Below are 18,536 nucleotides of genomic sequence, written 5' to 3'. Positions count from 1 at the left end.
AAGGCCTACAGATAAACTACATAAACTACAATTTACAATTGGTTGAACATGCTTTTTATATCCGTTTCTCATATATTCCAATTTTCATATTTCTGTTCGATTGTTCTATTTCTGTTCCGAAGCAAGTTTTCAGTTAGAAGCAAAACAACAAACAGAAGCCATTTTCTCTACTTACTATGCATTGCCAGCTCTGCCATCTGCCTCATCAACCTGCTGTTCCCTATTTATGAGTCTGAACTATATTACTGCCGTGTTGTATTCTGCTCTAAATAGATAACCATTGCACGGTGAAATCTGGCTGATAAGAACGATTCAATTATCAAGCCGTTTGGTTACCAAAAGTATCTTGGTTGCCAGCCGTTTTGTATTTGGCCTAAACATTAGGCTTAATGCAATGCCAACTCTCCGTTGGTGGGAGGTATTTGCAAGCTGTTTCGATCGTTGTGTACGTCGGGCAACTTACTCAGATGATAATTTACCGATCTTAATCTTAATGTTGAAAAACTGCTGGCTTCAGAGTTTTCACATTTTTATTGCATTTGTTATGCGATCGCCTTTGATGTATCATTCATTGCCGAAAGAATACTTTTAGATCTAAATATAATCAAAAGTTAAGTATTCTCTTTGTTCCAGGAGCACCGGGCCAAACAACATCAGGGGGATTTGTGAGGATGCATCAGTGAGGGTGCTGGCTTGCACGTGTAGTCTCGGACTGCTGCACTTTAATTTGTTAATACTGGCCACCGGACGCTGGCTGCTGGAGTGAATTGCTCTGTGCTTGAAGCCAGCAGAGTGTGTCGCGTGGGCCTTCTGATTTCCCGAGTCTGTCTCAATAAAAAGAAAGGGCTATCTACAACAAGTTGCAGCGGACCACGGATTGAGTAATTGATTTCTGCAACATAAGAGCACAAAAGTCCTGCGCTAGACGTTTCTGTCTGGCTTACATGGTGAAATCCACTGTGAAGTACTTGCAAGACGAATGGGCATGAGCAAAGCACATTTGCATGCAAACAGGCACAGACACACTCAATCCATGCTATTTCCCTTATTTACTGTTGCCCAGTTGGCATTGGTGTCGAGTAGTGATCTATAGCAGAGTCCTGATCTCTATCAGAATTAGAATCAGCTTGGATCATTCTGACTATTGTGATTTACTCTTTATCTTATACTTCAACACTTGGTCCCCTCTCTCTCCCTCTTTATCTCTGGTATGGAGGGTCAATCCTCCAATCCTGGTCAATCTCTCAATCATTTCCCTAAGAGAGGCTTACAAACTAGTTTCGTCGACTTTGGTTCAAATCCTTACTCAGTGTGTGCGTGTGTGTGTGTGTGTGTGTGTGTGTCTACTCTTTGTGTTGACCATCATCAACACAAGATACCTTTTTTTGTACTCTAGCACTTCTTTCATCCTCCCATGGTTCTCCCATGTTTAATGCCTAGTACCTGCAGCTGGGCATTTCTAGTTTCAGGAGCCATTTGTAAAATCGCTGCACAAATGAATGTTACAGTGACGAAATAACCCACTTCAGTGCCAGACTTTCTAAAGGAGTCCCTGTTCCTTTGTGGTGTCGCCTGCAGACGAGGTGACCATGGAGGAGGTGGGCCAGAGCGCACAGCTCAGGGCTGGGGAGCTGATCATCATCGTGGTGGTCCTGATCATGTGGGCAGGTGAGACTGTGTTACACCCCACGAGGTCAACCCCCACCCGCCCTGCGCATGGTCTTAGAGTTCAATGGGTTTCAACGGTATGGGCTCGCTACAGATAATCTGGCCCGTCTTTGTGGCGCTGGGGGTGACTGGGGGGGGGTCAGTCGTTTGTCTTGTGAGGTAAGGTTTCATTACCCTTACATGTCGAATGATGACTGTCGCTTAATAAGAAATATGTTCTCATACAGCCTGCTCTCTCTCTGTCTCTCTCTCCCTTCCATTTCCCTCTCTCTCCTGCCCTCCCCCTCTCTGGCCTTCCTGCCTCTCGTCTATAGGTGTGATTGCGCTCTTCTGCCGTCAGTACGACATCATCAAAGACAACGAGCCAAACACCAACAAGGACAAAGCCAAGAACTCCTCAGAGTGCAGTACGCCGGAGCACCAGTCGGGGGGGCTGTTGCGCAGTAAGGTATAACCAACCACCACAACCAACACCTCTAAAGTTCCTCCCCAACCCTGGGCGCCCTACCCGAACTGCAGCGGGCAGGTGAATGGTCCCGGACACCTCTTGACCAACTGCATTATAATCTGCATCATAATTATTCATGACAGTGATAAAATAAATATTCCAAAACTCAAACATATATTCATCATATATTCATATATTCTGTCATATATTCTGCCTTTAGAAAATAAGGCTGATCCAATTTCGTGACAAGAAAGATTTTTCTAAAACCGACTTGAATCCAAATCCCGTGTCTCTACCTAGCCAATATCCAGCCCCCAATGACAGCTCATCTAAATTCCACTGCCCCCCGGTGTTCATGTACAAAATGACAAAACCAAATCGAAAGAGCCTGCCAAAGTTCTCACCTCCCGCTTCCCTTTCAGCATCCCAGGAACAACAATAACAACAACAGAACTCTGTCTGTCAACATCATCGAGGTGTGACCGCTGGGATGCCGTCTCTTTATAAAGACTTTGTGTTCCTGCACAGAAGCAGGCCCGCCACTCTTTGTTTTTTCTGGCCATGAGGCAGAGGGAACTCGTTGTTGGAGGAGGCTCCTCCCCTCCGATAGGGGAGCGGGGCGCGGCTCTCCACAGGCTGCTGATCATGGCCTGGCTTCCGGCGGCTGGGTGGAGAGCAGAGGCTGCCGCCACGCGAGACTTTGACCGTGGCGTTGCAGTGGTGCTTAGTGGCTTCCCCGCCACGGCAGAGATAAGGGCCAAGCAGGCACGGATATGAGTCTTGATACAACAAGCCCCACAGACGTCCCAGGTCCAGCCTCCAACCAACCTGTACATGGAGACTGAGAACGATTGATAGAGCGAGGGACCAATTCTATCTTCGTTCTCTTCACCCTCCCCCCTTTATGACCTGTTTCTGTACCCGCCGTATTACTGCACGTAGCCAACAAACACAGCCTTTTTGGAGATGCCGCGGCACAGAACAGTGAGACCCGTCCTCTTTGGGGGTCTCCCCCCCCCCACCCTCCCCCCCCTCGGCAATCAACGCCCCACCACCCCAGCCTTCACGCCCTAGTCTCTCCTTATTGATTTTCCTAGTTTGGTGGAAGATGCAGCACTCAGATGTGTACACAATGCTATTTTTCTTACCGTTCCAGTGCTATTTCTTGTGCTATTTCCTCTTTACCCTGCCATCATCTTTTTTTCATTTAGTCCTCTCTGCAACTTCTGGGAAATGTTGTCTTTCTGCCAGATGGTTTTCCCCTCTCAGGGAATCCTGTCTCTGTGGGGCTCTTGTAGGGGCCCGCTCTTTATGATTAATAAAAGGCCCTCGATTTCCAAGGGCAGGTTTGTTTGACCTTGATGTCCTTACCCACGGTTTGATCGACTCTAAATGTTTCTAAGAGTCCACAGACTTTTCCACCTTCACCAACAGACTCCATTTTCACATCTGGAACCGAGATGTCACAGAGAAAGAAGGGCTTCCTTCTACCAATATATTTTTCGACTGGTCAACATTTAAAAAATGTATGGAGCACTGTATTAAGTGGACTGAGCTGTGCAGTTATTCAATGGGCCAAACCAACCCTTTCTCCCCCTACATTTTACTGAATGCGCTGTGGTGGGTACGAGGTAGCTATAGCTATATATAAATCAAAGGAGAATAAATAAGAAGTGCTTTTGAGGGCTGCTTAAAACACAATAGAACTGCCTTAAAAATATATAAAAAACATTTTATGATAGAAGAAGGAATGTCAACCGGCCCAATGCCTCACTTGAAGTCCTATTGTTTAAATGTTTGAGATGTCAAAATAACGATGTCTATTCCCAAACTGAATTTAAACCTATGACACAAGAGAGACCCTTGTACATTGAGTTATGACACACTACGCAACTGCAGAGCTGAAATCGATGGAACTTTGTCTTCAATATATATCATGGAAGGCTTGCGGGCATGACATTTTAATGTGTAAATACATTTAAGTTTAATTTGTGTGTTGTGCTGGAGAGATTTATGAAAGGCAAAGAAAAATGAAAATGTCTGGCAGCCCTTTTTTTCTCGAAGAGGACCTGTTAACAGCTGAAGATGAAATTAGGAGGCATTTGGTTTTGGGGCAATATAACTTGCTCTATGCTGTAAAGAAGCTTCAGGTGATAAATCACAGCGTCATTATCAATTGTCCGGTGTAACTATCACAATGTGTTGTGTTGTTGGTGTGCGTTAGAATAGAGACATGAACAGCAGAAATGTAATTCCTTATCGTGAGGGGGAAAAAGTGAGTGAACATCAAGCCATCTATACTTTGTTAGTCAATATGAGTTTTGGCATTGACTGTACACACAATCTGGGCACACTTGTGAATTGATGGCCACCCTTTCAACATGTACAGAGAAAGAGAGCACGAGGGAATCGGGCATGCAAGCGATAGGTCTTGAAAAGTGGCCAAACCCTGGCTAACACAATGGCAGACTTTTATCCCTCAATTTCATGCTCTCTCTGTTCCACTTCTATGTATAATGAGTACAGAAGCTCAAAGCGTCCCATTTCCATGATGAGCAACGTTTCCAGTCAGAGAAAGACGAGGGGTTTAACAGTGAGTGATGGCAAGGGACATGCTAAGCCGTCATCAACAAGGGTTCAACCACAACCAACAGACCAATAGCCAGACATAGACATTATGGCTGCTCAGAAAGTCTCAGAGCAGCGTTCTGCCTCTGAGCCATGATCATCAGCACCTCAGTGGATGGGAAACCTTTTTTCCATAACACCACGGTAGCTTGCTCAATCAATATCCATCGACCGGCAGTGTAACCGAAAATGACAGTCCTCCCGTGGAGAATTTCCTTTCCTATTGTGTCTTAACATGGTGATAATCAATTTCCACTTTGGATTTTCCCTTTAGGCCATGTGTATTCACCTCCACTTTAAACTGTTTAAATTGTGCTTGTATGATCATTTATGCAAAGACTTTCTTACAAACATTTTACTGTATTATACACATTTTATTTAATATAGCTCAGATGCTACTGTAAATATATATTATTTATCACCAATTTTGGAGGTCTTTAAAGACTTTGTGTCAGCAGTCATTAACATTACTATGAAGTTTCCATAGTGAAGGATGCTATTCAGCATAAAGAAGATTTATTAATTCACGTGTGGATCTATGGAAGAAAGCTGTGTCCAACCTTAATGTCCCATATATCTTTTCAACAGTTTATTATAATTATACCAGAAATGGTATAAGCCGTCATCCATATAGAGGGAATACAAACCATTTTCTAAACCAACTTATTGTGAAGTCTGTTAAAGTCTGTTAATGTTAAGCCACTGTTTTTTAAAACGATGACCCTCTCTCCAGTTTTGGAATGGTCCAGCTGTTATTAGAAATCTATCAGTTTAGCTTGCATTGAGCCTTAAGATCATTGGCCGTTTCAAAATATTCCAATACATTATGTATTGAAATAAAATGTGAGGATTAAACATGCCTGGAAAATGCAAGTCAACATAACAATAACGAGGCTGGCCATATTGTTTTTCCTTTTCTAATTAGCAACATCTTTAACGCATGGTTCAGCAGGCTGCTTTGTCAGTGCCATCTTGTTTATTTTGCGTGCATAAAGCATATAGTAGTCAATGCTTACAGAGGGCTAGCACGGTTCAATTGTTATGTACAAGGTTTCACAATTTCCCCAATGAAGAATATGGTGTATGCTTACTTATGTATGCTTGAAAATGTAATAAAAATATCATCTTTAATTTTTACTCCCAAGATCCAACATGTGTTCATGTGATCAGATAACTAAACTATGTAATCGAAAACATACTGAATACAACCACAATGCAATTATGTTGATGAATGAATATGCCACTGACTTTCCCAATCAAAAAAAGATTTATACAATATCTACCAGGTAGTAAACTCTGATACCTTCTCGATATTCCACTCGACTGGTTCTTTCCAAACAGCATTTAATCTAGAGCGGGCAAGTGCTTTAAGGCAACGTGCCTGGATTTATAAAGTTTAAAGAAATCAATGGATTGCACATAACATAACTAACCCTAACCCGACATATCACTGGTGTCACTCGACCCCCCCCCCCCACACACCCCTTGATTACTACAAATGTCTGCCCAACGCTGGCATCGATACAATACTGAACCTTTGTGAATGCTTGACTGAGCAAGAGGTGATGCAAAGATATTAAATTCCCCCTTGTGACCCAGAGGTCACATGCTGTGGGCGTATGTGAGGTGAAGTGCAAGTTGTAGCTAGGGAAGAAATATTTAACGAGCATTAAGACTTTCATGGTGGTGGAATGGAGAAAATTGTCACAAAAACAAAATGCCGAGTAAAATAAATGGGGCTCGGTATTGGCTTATTTAAGCATTGATGAGAGTGAGGTCCTACACTGCATTACACAAACAGTGTCACAGCTGTACAGGAACAGCTCAATGAAATGTCACAACACAAGACACGTCATACTTGGGGCCTGAGTAGGCCATTTTTTTATGTATCAAAAATGCAGGTGTAGAGTGCCAACTAATTACTTTATATTTCACAAACAAAACACAAATACTTTCCAACTAATAGTCACTGCAGTCAGAAAAGAAGTACATGTATAGAATTACACAGGTTAAGAAATAGACTTGGAAACTGATCAACGACAATTCAAAACATGCAAATTAACTATAAATATTACAACAATGCAAAAAAAGTCAAATGACAAAAAAGATCACATGAAAAATGTACAACAAACACAGTGGACATTTAACAACAATTAAAGGAAACTTCAATTAAAGAACCAGCAGTGGGCACAGGCAGAACAATAGCACTGTTTTGTTTTACCAATCTTTATAGTAACAAACTTGCGTTTCAGCCTCAGCGGATTGGACCCCTCTGAAATATCTGTGGGACCATGGAGAAGCCCTGGTGGGTTCTGGAGCTCTGGGCCTTCCATTCAGCCAGAGACATCCGAGGTCCCTGGCTGTTCCCAAACCGTTTTTGATGGTTTCTAAGAAAAACAAGCATTTTCACACTAAAATGGCAGCTCAACGATACAAGCCCTTGTAATGCACCAACACAATTATGCATCTAAACTATATTTCTTTTGAGAGCAGCCTACCACTAAATATGTGACGCAAAGCAATGTGACGCGTTTGCCAGGTTCTAATTAATTTCAACAATGGCCGCCAACACTCATTCATGTAATTATGATTTTTTTGAGTATGTGTTCAATTTCACAAAAGATACCTATGACGTCTGTACCACTCTATGGTTTGTAAGGGGTTTACAAGGCGGCGGCGCCCCCTTGTGGGGGCACAATGAAGTATTAAATTGCCTGTTCTGATATTCTATGCAACTTTTTTTTTTTATAATTCAAAACAATAAAACAAATTGCGAAATTAGACAACGTTTAGTTTAACAATATCGAATGGAAATCATGAGCAGCCACTCAAAGTCACACACACAGGTTACCTTGTGGTGAGATCCGATGGATGTTGCCACTGTGGGCCTAGCTTCTCACCCAAAGCGCTCCTCAGGTGCAGCATCTCGGTCACGGCGGTACCTGAACCCAGAGTGTCGTCTGTCAGGTCATGAACCTCATAGCATTGACAGAACTGCAGCTGAGGGACCATTCAATGGAAGATGGATGGTTGCAAGCTACAGCTGGACCACATTGATGAGATCAAATTGATGATACCTTGAGGATCATATTCTTTTACAAAATAGTTCAAGTTAACTCACGAGACTTGTTGTTACCTTGATAAGAATTCTCCTGGGTGTGTGTGTCGATAGACTCCATGTACAGACGCTTTTTTTGGTTCCAATCCCATTCACTATGGAAAGGCATTGGCCTATGGGAGATGGAACAATTAGACCTACTAGTTTCTTCCATCAACTTGATGCACTGTTCTCTCCACACACCCGCACACTCACACACCTTCTGCTTAGTGCTTGGGCGGTTTCCCGTGAGGCATGTCTGTTCTTCACAACCACCAAGGATTTCACCTACATGGTACAAGTAAAAGAAACAAACAAGAACCACAACCAGGTAAATGTCCAAAAGCGTTGACACCACCATACATCAAGACACATTTTGCGATTACAGAAGGTACAACCAACCTGTACTTTGAGTGGCAAGGAGTCCTCAAAGCTGTTCTCCGCCGTGTTCGCCTCTTCAAGGGCCGCACTCTCACATATGGTCGACTCAAACAGTGGCGCATCGCAGACCATCTCGACCTTGACATCCAAGGCTTCTACAACAGCCCGACTGGGAGCCGATGGAGCGCTGTTGGTACCCAACCCCGCTCTCACATCCTGGTTCTCCTCAAGGGAGGCTGCGTGGACCTGGCGGAGTTTGAGGGGCTCCAACAGAGGCTGAGAGGAGCCACCCACCTCCCCCAGGAATGGAAGGGGGCCGTGAGAGAGCTGACCACCATTAACTTGTACAGCAGCCGCGGCACCATTGCTTGTCCTCTTCCCTTCACTCCTGTTTGCACTGGGCTCTTCCTCCCTCACTCCCGCTCCTCTCTGTTGCCCTGCTGGTGCATTCAGAGCCGGCGGGCCGTGGCTCCTGTGACACAGGCAGCCCTTGACATAATTGGCCGCCGCGCCGGTGGCTTGTCCTGCGTCGCAGGTGATAGGGCTCAGACACAATATGTTGTCAATATGGAAGTCAAACACATTGCCACGGTTCACGGTGTATGATGACGGACGGCTGTTTGTCTTTGACACAACATCAATTGGTGGAGTCCCATCTGAGGTCTCAGAAGATGAAGATAAATTCAAATGAGCCTTTAAACCAGTAAGACCATGCTCAGTTAGTCTTCTAATGGCCCTTTGTCTCTTTAATGGAACTTGCCGGAAAACAATTTCTGGGGTGTCCACATTGAATGAATCGCAACCAAGACCAAGATCTGGCGAGGCGGTACTTGGGATGCAGGGCTTTTTTGCTGGTGTCTCGATTGAGTCGTCCAGACACGAATCATCCAACCTCCGTTTAAGTGTAATGTTCTTCTTCACCATTTCTGAGAAAGGACTGGGGATGTCCCTAAAACGAGCCAGGCTGCCCTCTTTGGCCTTCTTCATTTCTGTGGGAGGAAAGAGAACGTTTAGCTTCCGCTATGAATTATTAAAATCAAGCTTGAGATAATCCTCTCGATTACTCTGATTTTAGATCAATTAAACTTGGATTAGTTGTAAAAATAAATTGTAATGTGGACGAAGAGCGGCAGAGCGCCGCATATGTTCGAGGCACATAGGCCTAGAGACCACATTTACATTAGGGCATTTAGAAGACGCTATGTTCGCGACTAACAATATGTACATTTGTCACAAGAAAGACGAAGTTACGTTTTATTACATTTTAAAATCCACAATAACCTTAATTACGGTACTTATTTCGGATAAACACTTGAAAAACAAGCCGGAAAGTAATCTTACCGCAAACAAAAGAGTATCAGTAAGTGCTACGCAACGGCTAGTCTCCGAAGTTTTCTCAGGCACGTGCGTCAGGGTTCAAATATTTGTAGACACCTGTTGCGCATGACCGTCTGGACGGTAATTCAATTGATTGGTTGATTGTCTTTCCCAGGGAAAACTAAAAGGAAGGATTATGGAAGTAAATGTGTCCCATCGGATTTTTGAAGATAAAAAGCCATTGAATTCTAAGCACTAAATATTTATGCATTGAAATAACGTATCTGGATTTTTTGCCATTAATTTGCGAAAAAAAATCGGCTTTTCGATGACGTTCACGTCGCGTAATTACGTCACTTCATAACGTTCCCATGGCAACAAGGGGAAATGGATACGAGATACAAGATCGTTTATTTTCATACACAATGGAAACATAGTTTGCACTGGGCAATGCAATTCTTAATTTGCAAGTTCCCTTAACACAATATATTTAAAATAAAGTAGATAAATAAACTAAACTACTAAAAATATCCGCACAAAGAGCAGAATTTGGTTAAACAAAAACAGTTAAATAAAGTTCAAAGTACTTTATTTGTCATTGCCATAAAGACAACGAGACAGTAGAGGCAACCAGACTTACACAGCTAAACAATAACAAACAACAACAACAACAACAATTAATAAATAGATTCACAAATATCATACACAAAATAACAATACAAACAACAAAAGCAACATATCTCCACATCTCCATATCAAGGTGCATCAAGTCCTAGAGTGCAGTCCATGGGGGGCAGGGAGGGCTGGGCCGGGGGCGGGGGGAGACGAAGGGGGGTGGGGAGTGGGGTGGTCAAGCTGTTGAGGAGCCCCATTGCACAGGGACAGAAGCTCTTTGCCATCCTGGAGGTGCGTGCCCCCCTTGATCCGAACCCCTTCCCCGACGGGAGCAACAGGAACAGACGATGGGCAGGACGAGAAGGGTCCGTGAGGATGCGTCTAGAGCGCTGCAGGCAACGGGAGGAGGAGACGGACAAGATGTCGGGCAGCTCCACTCCAATGATCCCTCCCGCTGTTTCAATCAGCCTCTGGATGGCTGCCTGCTCCGCCCCCGTACAGCCGAGTCAGCTGTTCTGTCGGCCCGGCAGACGGTGCGGCCCGCTAGCTGGACAGCTGCGTCTGGCGTGGTGCTGTCCAACCACGTCTCGGTGAAGATCATGCAGCAGCAGCCAGTCAAAGTCCTCTGCGCTGTGAGTCGAAGTCCAATCTTGTCCAGTTCATTCCGTATTGAGCGAACACTGGCCAGGAAGATCGAAGGAAGCGGTGGCCTGGATGGGTTAGCCCCTAGCCGAGCTCGCACACCGGCAGCTTTCCTCGCCTCTGCTTCCGCTCACAGCGTCTCCTCCGCCGGCCTGCCGAGGCAGAGCCCCCGCTGGCCAATCTGCGGATCTCGGGAGGGATGGACATCTCGCTTGACAGTCGATGTACATCACGATTTATGACCAGGAGCTCAGCACGGCTATACTGTTTTGCCAGTGGAGGGCACATTAGTGTTAAAAAATATTAAAAAAACAAAAACGTTTAGCCTGGAGAGCTGTGTATCCATCGCCATGGCAACCCAAGTAAACAATTACACTAAAACTAAATAAAACTATAACTAAACTATTACTAACAAAAATCTATGGTCAGGAGACCCCCAAGATGATTGCGTGGCAACAACTTCACAATTAAACTTAAATTAAACTAAGACTACAACTAAACATTTACTAACAAAACATAAAAGTCTGGAGAGCCCCAAGCCGCTGCGTGTGTACGCGCCGCCGTGGAGACGGACCAAATATAAGGTGCTGTTTAATAATAATAATAATAATAATAATAAATTAAATTTATATAGCGCTTAATATGGAAGTTTAGCATGTGCAATGTTCGCATACAGCAGAAGGCCCTGAAAGACATTGAAATATAGAAGTTTTTGAATATATACATGGATATTGAATATTATTAGTAGATAAGTAGGCCTACATAGTGCAAATGAAGCTCACAGTTGAAATTAAATACAGTTAGTATTGAATATAGTGCAAATACAGGGTGTCATCAGTGTTTGAGAGAGTCATTCAGCAGCCTGATGGCCTGTGGATAAAAACTGTTTTTAACTCTGGTTGTTCTGGCTTTCATGCTCCTGTAGCGTCTGCCAGATGGTAGCAGTATGAACAGTGTGTGGGGGTGTGTGTCCTTGGTGATGTTGTGTGCCCTCTTTGTATCCCGGGTGTTGTAAATGTCTTGAAGTGATGGGAAGGCTGCTCCACAGATGTATTGTGCAGTTTTAATCACACGTTGGCGAGCCTTCCTTTCCTGTACCGTGCAGTTTCCAAACCACACTGTGATGGAGTTGCTCAGGAGGCTCTCCACTGTACACCTGTAGAAGTTGCTGAGGAGTTTGGATGACAGTCCAAATTTCCTCAGCTTTCTTAAGAAGTACAGCCGCTGCTGAGAATTCTTGGCAATGTGCTGGGTGTTGTGAGACCAGGAGAGGTCCTCGCTGATGTAGGTGCCGAGGAATTTAAAGGTTTTCACCCTCTGAGTCTCGCCGATGTGTAATGGACTGTGCTGGTCTCTCCTCTTCCTTGGGTCGATAATCAACTCAACTTATAAATCAACTCAACTTAGTCTTCTCTGTGTTTAAGGAGAGATTATTTGTGTGCCACCAGGACACCAGCTGAGCCACCTCCTCCCTGTAGTCTGTCTCCAACCCTCCAGTGATTAGTCCGATGACTGTTGTGTCATCCGCAAACTTGATGATGGTGGTGTTGCGCTGGGTGGAGGCACAGTCGTAGGTGAAGAGGGTGTACAGCAGAGGACTCAGCACACAGCCCTGGGGGGTCCCTGTGCTCACTGTCCTTGTGCCTGATGTCCGGGTACCAACTCTGACTGTCTGGGGTCTGTCTGTGAGGAAATCCAGAACCCAGCTGCAGAGGGAAGGTGTCAGTCAGAGGATGAGGAGCTTCTCAGCCAGTCTGGTTGGGAGGACCGTGTTGAATGCTGAGCTGTAGTCGATAAACAGCATTCGAACATACGTGCCCTTGTTCTCCAGATGTGTGAAAGCTGTGTGGATGGCGGTGTTTACTGCGTCATCAGTGGACCGGTTCCGACGGTACGCAAACTGTAGGGGGTCCAGGGTATCCGGGATGATCTTTTTAATGTGGGACATGATTATCCTCTCAAAACACTTCATCACAATTGAAGTGAGTGCGATGGGACGATAGTCATTTAGGCAGGTTATGGTGATTTTTCTTAGGGAGGGGCACAATGGGGAGGGGCACAATGGTGGTGCTCTTTTGTGAAGTAAACGCAACACTTTTCAACTTTCTGCTAATGTGACTTTTTTATGAGATTATGAGAACATGCAAGCCCCCCATATTTTGCGCGGTACTCGCAATTTATGCAGTGAAAGTGTGGCATATTGGAAAAAAATGCCGCCCCCGCATGAATATGCAGACTTTGGCTGATTATGCGTTGAATTATGCAATCGTTATTATGCATAATTGCGTTTTTCTGGAGGGACTGAAATTGGTGCCCCAATAAATTGGGCTCCTTGACCCAATGCAATTACTCTTACGTTGCATGTAAATCCAGCCAAGTCACTGCAATCACACACACAATTCACACACAGGCATTAGTTCATCGTTTACTTCATACTGCAGTAAAAAAACAAAAAATCAGTGTGCATTATAACGAAAACATAAATAAAACATAAGACCCCCCCCCCCCCTCACCTTGTTATTAAATGTGCTTAATAAATACATTTGATTTGATTTGATTAGCATTTTACAGACCGATACAATGGATAGGGCGTTTAGTGAGGTCAACCACCGTTGCTTCTCTCCCCATAAAAAGCTAGTCAGTGATTAATGACGTTGATTTACCTTTGAGCATTTCCTATTATAGGCTACTGTGTAAAATGCTGTTTAGAATTTACGTTTGTATCAAAAAAGAAGAATCGAGAATCCTATTCCCGCTCTCCTTGCTTGACCGCGATCTAGGATCGATTGCTAGATCTTGGGTCCCCGGATGTTAAAACTGAATTTTCCGACATTAAATTTTGCAGTTAAATTATATGAGTTAAAGAGTTAAATTCATAGGCAAAAAATCCAGAAACCTTATTTCAATACATAAATATTCAGTGCTTAGAATTCAATGGCCTTTTATTTGCAAAATCCGATGGCACAGATTTTCTTATAAAGGATATCCTCTTTTTTGGTTGAAGTCAATTGAAGTCACACCTATATATTTTAGTGTTGATTTAGTAACTTCAACCAACCATACCCTAAATCACTGACCTTTAGACGTGGCAATATCACATCTATGGGGAATATCGGCAAGTTGTTTACAGCTTTTTTTCATCTGCCTTCACTAGCCGCTATTTTGAGTTATTTTTCTCATCTGATTAATAATAGCCTATGCGATATTGTCATATTCTATCAGTCAATGCATTGCGTCATGCAGTATTGACTGATAGATCAATATCCAAAAACCTGTGTGAGTTGGAAAATTCAAGATTTCACAACCGATAATAGCCTACATGGAATTCTAGATAAGTGTTCAACACACACCTTTTATGTAGCAGATGTTTTACTGGGTTGGGAAGAAACAGAAATATTGCTGAAAGCCGAATAAATCTTTCTTGATGGTTTGAATTACGAGAGGCAGATGAGATGTGCGTGGTTTGTGGTTCGATATAGATTGCCGCTCCGGAACTCCAAGGAGGGTGGGCAATGGGCATTCCTTCATTAGCGAGGATTAATTGTTCTGTTCACAGAAGACTGCGATTACAGCATTAAAAACAACATTTAGTTGTGATAGAAAAAGTTTTTGACACATAAAAAGATCATAGCGGTTTTAAATGCTTTGGCTTGAATATAAAACAGTGTAGACCCAACATGACCAAACATTTATGTACATACAAGGAAGAAATTACACAGAATTGGGATTTTAATAAGGTGTATGTAAATAATTACTCAATGAAGTTATTTGCAAACATTAACAAAATGTATTTGGGGGACCAATAACCCTGCAGAGAAGAGAATAGACCAGATCATTGCAATTAAATACTTTCACATACTGGTACAGTATATTGTACAATACCCATGGATTTCAGCCTGAAAGTAACTTTCCATTACATATGCTCCATAGTGGGACACATGGAATGCAAAAATAGATTTTGCACTATAAAAAAAAAAAAAGATTGTCATCTTTTGTTATTCTTTGTTATGTATTTTATATTAGCCAAAAGCCAACATACAGTTACACACACATGTAAAAGCCTTTATTTCCACCTGATCAAAGGCTATGACCTTGAAGTTCATACAACGCTGAACTTAATATATCTCAGTTTTTAATTAACTAAGACTGGACGCCTTGACCAGTTAGTTTGTCCCTCTTATCCATTTATTATTAACTTATGGAAACCTTGCAACATATTCGTAGCACCTTACTTTGCCATTGTTATTTAATAAAATGTGCATAACTAACCCTTATAGTCCATCTCCAATGATAAAATTCAGTTTACACATATAAATGTATACAAAGACTTGAATGCCACATACAGAAATACATACATTTCAAATAAATGACATGACAACATACAGTGGGTAAACAAAGACAAAAACGATATTACACTGACTGTAACAAACATCAAGTGAATGCATTGGTTTTATTTTAGTATATATAAAAAAGGGAGAATTTGCTTTGTATTGCTTTGGTCTGCTCTGTGAGCCAGTGGCTTATTTAGCCTTTCCATTACATCTGTGTGCTTTACCACTCATGGCCACAAGATGGCGCCTCTAAGAAGACTTGGCACTGTGGGAGAAGGTGGTCATCAATGCAAGTGTCCGCTATGTTCCTTTCCTAATGTCTTTAGTGCGCAGCATGTTTGTCTCTTAGAGTTTCACTTACAGAGTCTTCAACATCTACACCCCCAACCCCTCGCTCCCTGTCCACCTCCATCTTTTTTCTCTGCAGCACCGGCCTCCATTCAGAAGCTGCAAGTGTCCTTTTGTTCGGGGGGTTCTGCTTCTGCTTGGTCCCATTGGCTGAGGGACAGGCACTCTTCAGTGTGGATGTCCTGAGGATTTACCCCAATGTCCAGGACCTGGGGGTTAGTGCGAGACTCAGCGAGCCTGAAGAGGAACAGAGGAAAGGCATACCTGTCATACGTCACATGTAGCATAATCATAAAATGGCCTGACTTGGATTCTCTCTTTTATTTTTATATAGGCCTTAGTAACAGAACACATCACAATGAATATCACGAAATGATGCATGTGTGAAGGGGGAAATGCATTGAGACTGCGATACTACTTTAGCTGCTGATGAGGGGAAAGTGTGGAGAGGAAGGAGAGAAGAACCTTCACGGCGATGGTGTGGTGATAACGATGACCCAAAGAGAAACAAATCTCAGAGACTAACAGCAACACATGAATATCTGCACAAACACTACACATTTAAACCGAGTGAGATGGCAGAAATTGACTTGTCTCGCAATGCACAGTGATGGACCAGACCTCTTTTCTCTAGGCTATGTTAAGGTGCACAAACATAGAAACAATTACATGCTTGCTCCGATGCTTTGGTTCGATAACGGGACTCTGGACGGATGAACACACAATCGGGGTGACACATCTTTTGTTAAAGGGGAGGATGGATGGTTGTTGGACTGAGGGAAATGGGTTGGTAGCTGTCACTAGTACTGCTGAAAGACATTGTTACCTGAGTAGGAATCAAAACTATCCAGACTGCGGCTGGGGATGCAAAGGAAACATCACACGTCAGGCAGGAGATTGTCTACGTTAAAATGAGGGGACCACAGCATATAGTCAAACTATGAATAGTTGTAGTATTTCTTGTTAGTGTAGCTTATTGATTGACAGGATTTCTGCACACAAGTCCGAATCGCTTGATAAAGGAGGGCAACGCCAAGAACCGTCGGCACATGCATGGTCGATCGTCGGCCAGAAGATGGCGCTGCAGTCTGATATTTAGCAAAAAATCAGCATTGGAGTTAAACCATGAAACACAGGGAGGCAGTCGGGTCCAAAAGAGGGAAAAAAGGATTTAGAAACAAAGCGTTAGAAAAAATAAATAAAAAAATACATCAAAATGAAAGCGCTATCTTGATTCTATCCCTTGAGTATTACATCATTAATCCTGACACTGCTGATGAGCAAGAAGAGAAGCATTTGTCCTTAGAGGGCTTGTCCCTTGTGCCAGCCTGTGCTGCCTTTCACGTTGTTTACAGGAAGAAGAGCCCTGCAGGTTGTAAAGGCCAAACAGCGTTTCACACACGGTGATCTGCCAACTATTTAATGGCGGTCGTCTGTCCGTTCCGAGGACATTGCCTCCTCCGTCTCTAATTCTCTCTGAGGGGATGTTACGGCAAATATAAAAACCACCAATAAAACACTGCTATCTGTGGTGCTCATCGTCTCTGCAGTGAAGCGTGCAAATTGTGTTGTGTTGTGTCGTGATCAACATCATGTGGGTACTAGTAGGCCATTCTGGGATAATAAGGTGTCAGGGAGGAGATGTAATGACCACGTATTTTTGAGCATAATTCCGTCTTTGACTCCACAGGCATGGCCTCGGTTGGTTTTTGTTGCACATTAAGGGATTCTAGACGGTCCAGTGAGGCCAAACAGTTAGTGAGTTAGTAATCTACACTTTGACTTTTGAAGCTTTCTACAGACCACTTCCTTCTCGAAAGCCAGCCATCATGAATATGCAAATGAGATCCCTTTTGCGGTCAAAGTCCAGTCACATTCTCTGACTTAATCATCCCTAAGCTTCAGAGATTCAGCATGGAGCTGCTTTGGGTCCTTGTTAATTACATAGTGTGTATGTGCGTGCGCTTGTGTGTGTGTGTTGGGGGGATGAACGGGGCCAAAATGGCCTTCTAAAGCATTTGATTACAGAGGCGTCTGAGTGGATTCTGTAATAATGAAAAGGAGGTTGTGGTAGAAGAAGGCAGACCAGTGGGGAGACGGCGGTCTAATGAGCGAGTCTGAGGAGAAGTCCAGTGGAATGCAGCAACACGCGGTTACAGGGTCTCCTCACGCATCTCTGTCGGAGGTCAAGTGCGAATCATTTGGCTGGATAATCGATAGAAAATTGAGACGATCCTAGTGGTCACAGTGAAGGATTTTCATCTTGTGTCGCCGTTTGATGTATTTGCCACACAGGCAAAAATGAAGCAACAAAAGCGTGTGCGATTTCACCAAACCCAACATTAGTGGAAACGTCCCTCGACTCGTCTGCAACCAGACTTCCTGCAATGATATTTCTGGCACGCTTCAGTGATTCTGGTGAGTCTCTGAACAGGGTGGGGGGGTGAGAAGATGGTAAGCAGATATGTTCCTGTCTGTGTCTCTCTCTGTCTGTGTGTTCCTGTCTGTGTCTCTCTCTGTCTCTCTGTGTCTCTGTGTGTGTGTGTGTGTGTGTGTGTGTGTGTGTGTGTGTGTGTGTGTGTGTGTGTGTGTGTGTGTGTGTGTGTGTGTGTGTGTGTGTGTGTGTGTGTGTGTGTGTGTGTGTGTGTGTGACTCAGAACGGGACCGCAGTGTTGAGGCCTGTAAACTGAGCCTCTCTGAGGTAGGCAGTTCTCTATAATGAGAAGTGCCCAAAAAAGCAGGGGAGGGCGTTTCCCAGAACCGGGGAAAGTTGAGTGTGGGGCCAAAGCCCGGCTATAGGGAGGCGGGGAACCAGGAATCAAACAAAATAAACCCCTTCCTCACCTTGAGAACGCCTCATCCAGTCCGTCCTCCAGCTCCTGCAGGATGAAACACCCGATAACAATTAGGATTCAGAGGCTGCAGGCAAGCAGAGAGTAAACAGTGTTTATTCAGGTTAATGGGGAGGTATAAGTCAATGTCGTCTTTAAGACTGAGCGGCTGTGTTTTTACGTCTGTGCTCGGGGGGGAAACTAAGTGCAGGCTTTGAGCAATGGGAAGT

The 18,536-nt window shown here is 43.7% G+C and overlaps 3 protein-coding genes across 5 annotated transcripts in view; 1 reads left to right on the top strand and 2 right to left on the bottom strand.

Annotated features, from left to right (window-relative positions):
• Positions 1 to 3,034, top strand: part of fndc5a (fibronectin type III domain containing 5a) — a 28,712-nt gene extending 25,678 nt beyond the window's left edge. The window contains exons 4-6 of one of the 2 annotated variants that reach the window (XM_056591310.1): positions 1,579 to 1,668; positions 1,983 to 2,116; positions 2,539 to 3,034. In XM_056591310.1, coding sequence (XP_056447285.1) covers positions 1,579 to 1,668; positions 1,983 to 2,116; positions 2,539 to 2,598 — 284 coding nt within the window. In that variant the 3' untranslated portion in view covers positions 2,599 to 3,034. Of the gene's footprint in view, positions 1 to 1,578; positions 1,669 to 1,982; positions 2,123 to 2,538 lie in introns of those variants that run through there. The other variant, XM_056591312.1, reaches the window with a different exon arrangement.
• A 3,441-nt stretch (positions 3,035 to 6,475) lies between these two features.
• LOC130382809 (uncharacterized) lies at positions 6,476 to 9,656 on the bottom strand. Of its 2 annotated transcripts, none has more exons than XM_056590721.1 (6): positions 9,564 to 9,650; positions 8,244 to 9,211; positions 8,062 to 8,129; positions 7,881 to 7,975; positions 7,596 to 7,686; positions 6,476 to 7,131 (listed from the first exon to the last, which is right to left on the bottom strand). In XM_056590721.1, the coding sequence occupies exons 2-6, from the start codon at positions 9,207 to 9,209 to the stop codon at positions 6,999 to 7,001; spliced, it is 1,353 nt and encodes a 450-aa protein (XP_056446696.1). In that variant the 5' UTR covers positions 9,210 to 9,211; positions 9,564 to 9,650; the 3' UTR covers positions 6,476 to 6,998. The 2 variants fall into 2 exon arrangements, with proteins under 2 accessions (XP_056446696.1, XP_056446695.1); XM_056590720.1 differs by having other exon boundaries at positions 6,562 to 7,131; positions 7,866 to 7,975; positions 9,564 to 9,656.
• A 4,077-nt stretch (positions 9,657 to 13,733) lies between these two features.
• ldlrap1b (low density lipoprotein receptor adaptor protein 1b) overlaps positions 13,734 to 18,536 on the bottom strand; it is a 31,025-nt gene continuing 26,222 nt past the window's right edge. Inside the window, exons 8-9 of the mRNA XM_056590292.1 lie at positions 18,320 to 18,354; positions 13,734 to 15,712 (exon numbers count right to left, since the gene is read on the bottom strand). Coding sequence (XP_056446267.1) covers positions 15,568 to 15,712; positions 18,320 to 18,354 — 180 coding nt within the window. The 3' untranslated portion in view covers positions 13,734 to 15,567. The remainder of the gene's footprint in view (positions 15,713 to 18,319; positions 18,355 to 18,536) is intronic.

Source organism: Gadus chalcogrammus, chromosome 5 (genome assembly GCF_026213295.1).
Source record: "Gadus chalcogrammus isolate NIFS_2021 chromosome 5, NIFS_Gcha_1.0, whole genome shotgun sequence".
Classification (NCBI taxonomy): domain Eukaryota; kingdom Metazoa; phylum Chordata; class Actinopteri; order Gadiformes; family Gadidae; genus Gadus; species Gadus chalcogrammus.
Note: the sequence above shows the minus strand (reverse complement) of the source record. Positions and strands in the feature narration are given on the sequence as shown.

Bases quoted from the DNA above. Each gene is read 5' to 3' on its own strand.
- LOC130382809 (XM_056590720.1), bottom strand. From the start codon at position 9,209: ATGAAGAAGGCCAAAGAGGGCAGCCTGGCTCGTTTTAGGGACATCCCC. The intron at 7,976-8,061 runs GTGTGTGAGTGT...CATCTCCCATAG, and splicing joins GCCCAAGCACTAAGCAGAAG to GCCAATGCCTTTCCATAGTG. The intron at 7,132-7,595 runs GTAACCTGTGTG...TGTTTTTCTTAG, and splicing joins CCATCGGATCTCACCACAAG to AAACCATCAAAAACGGTTTG.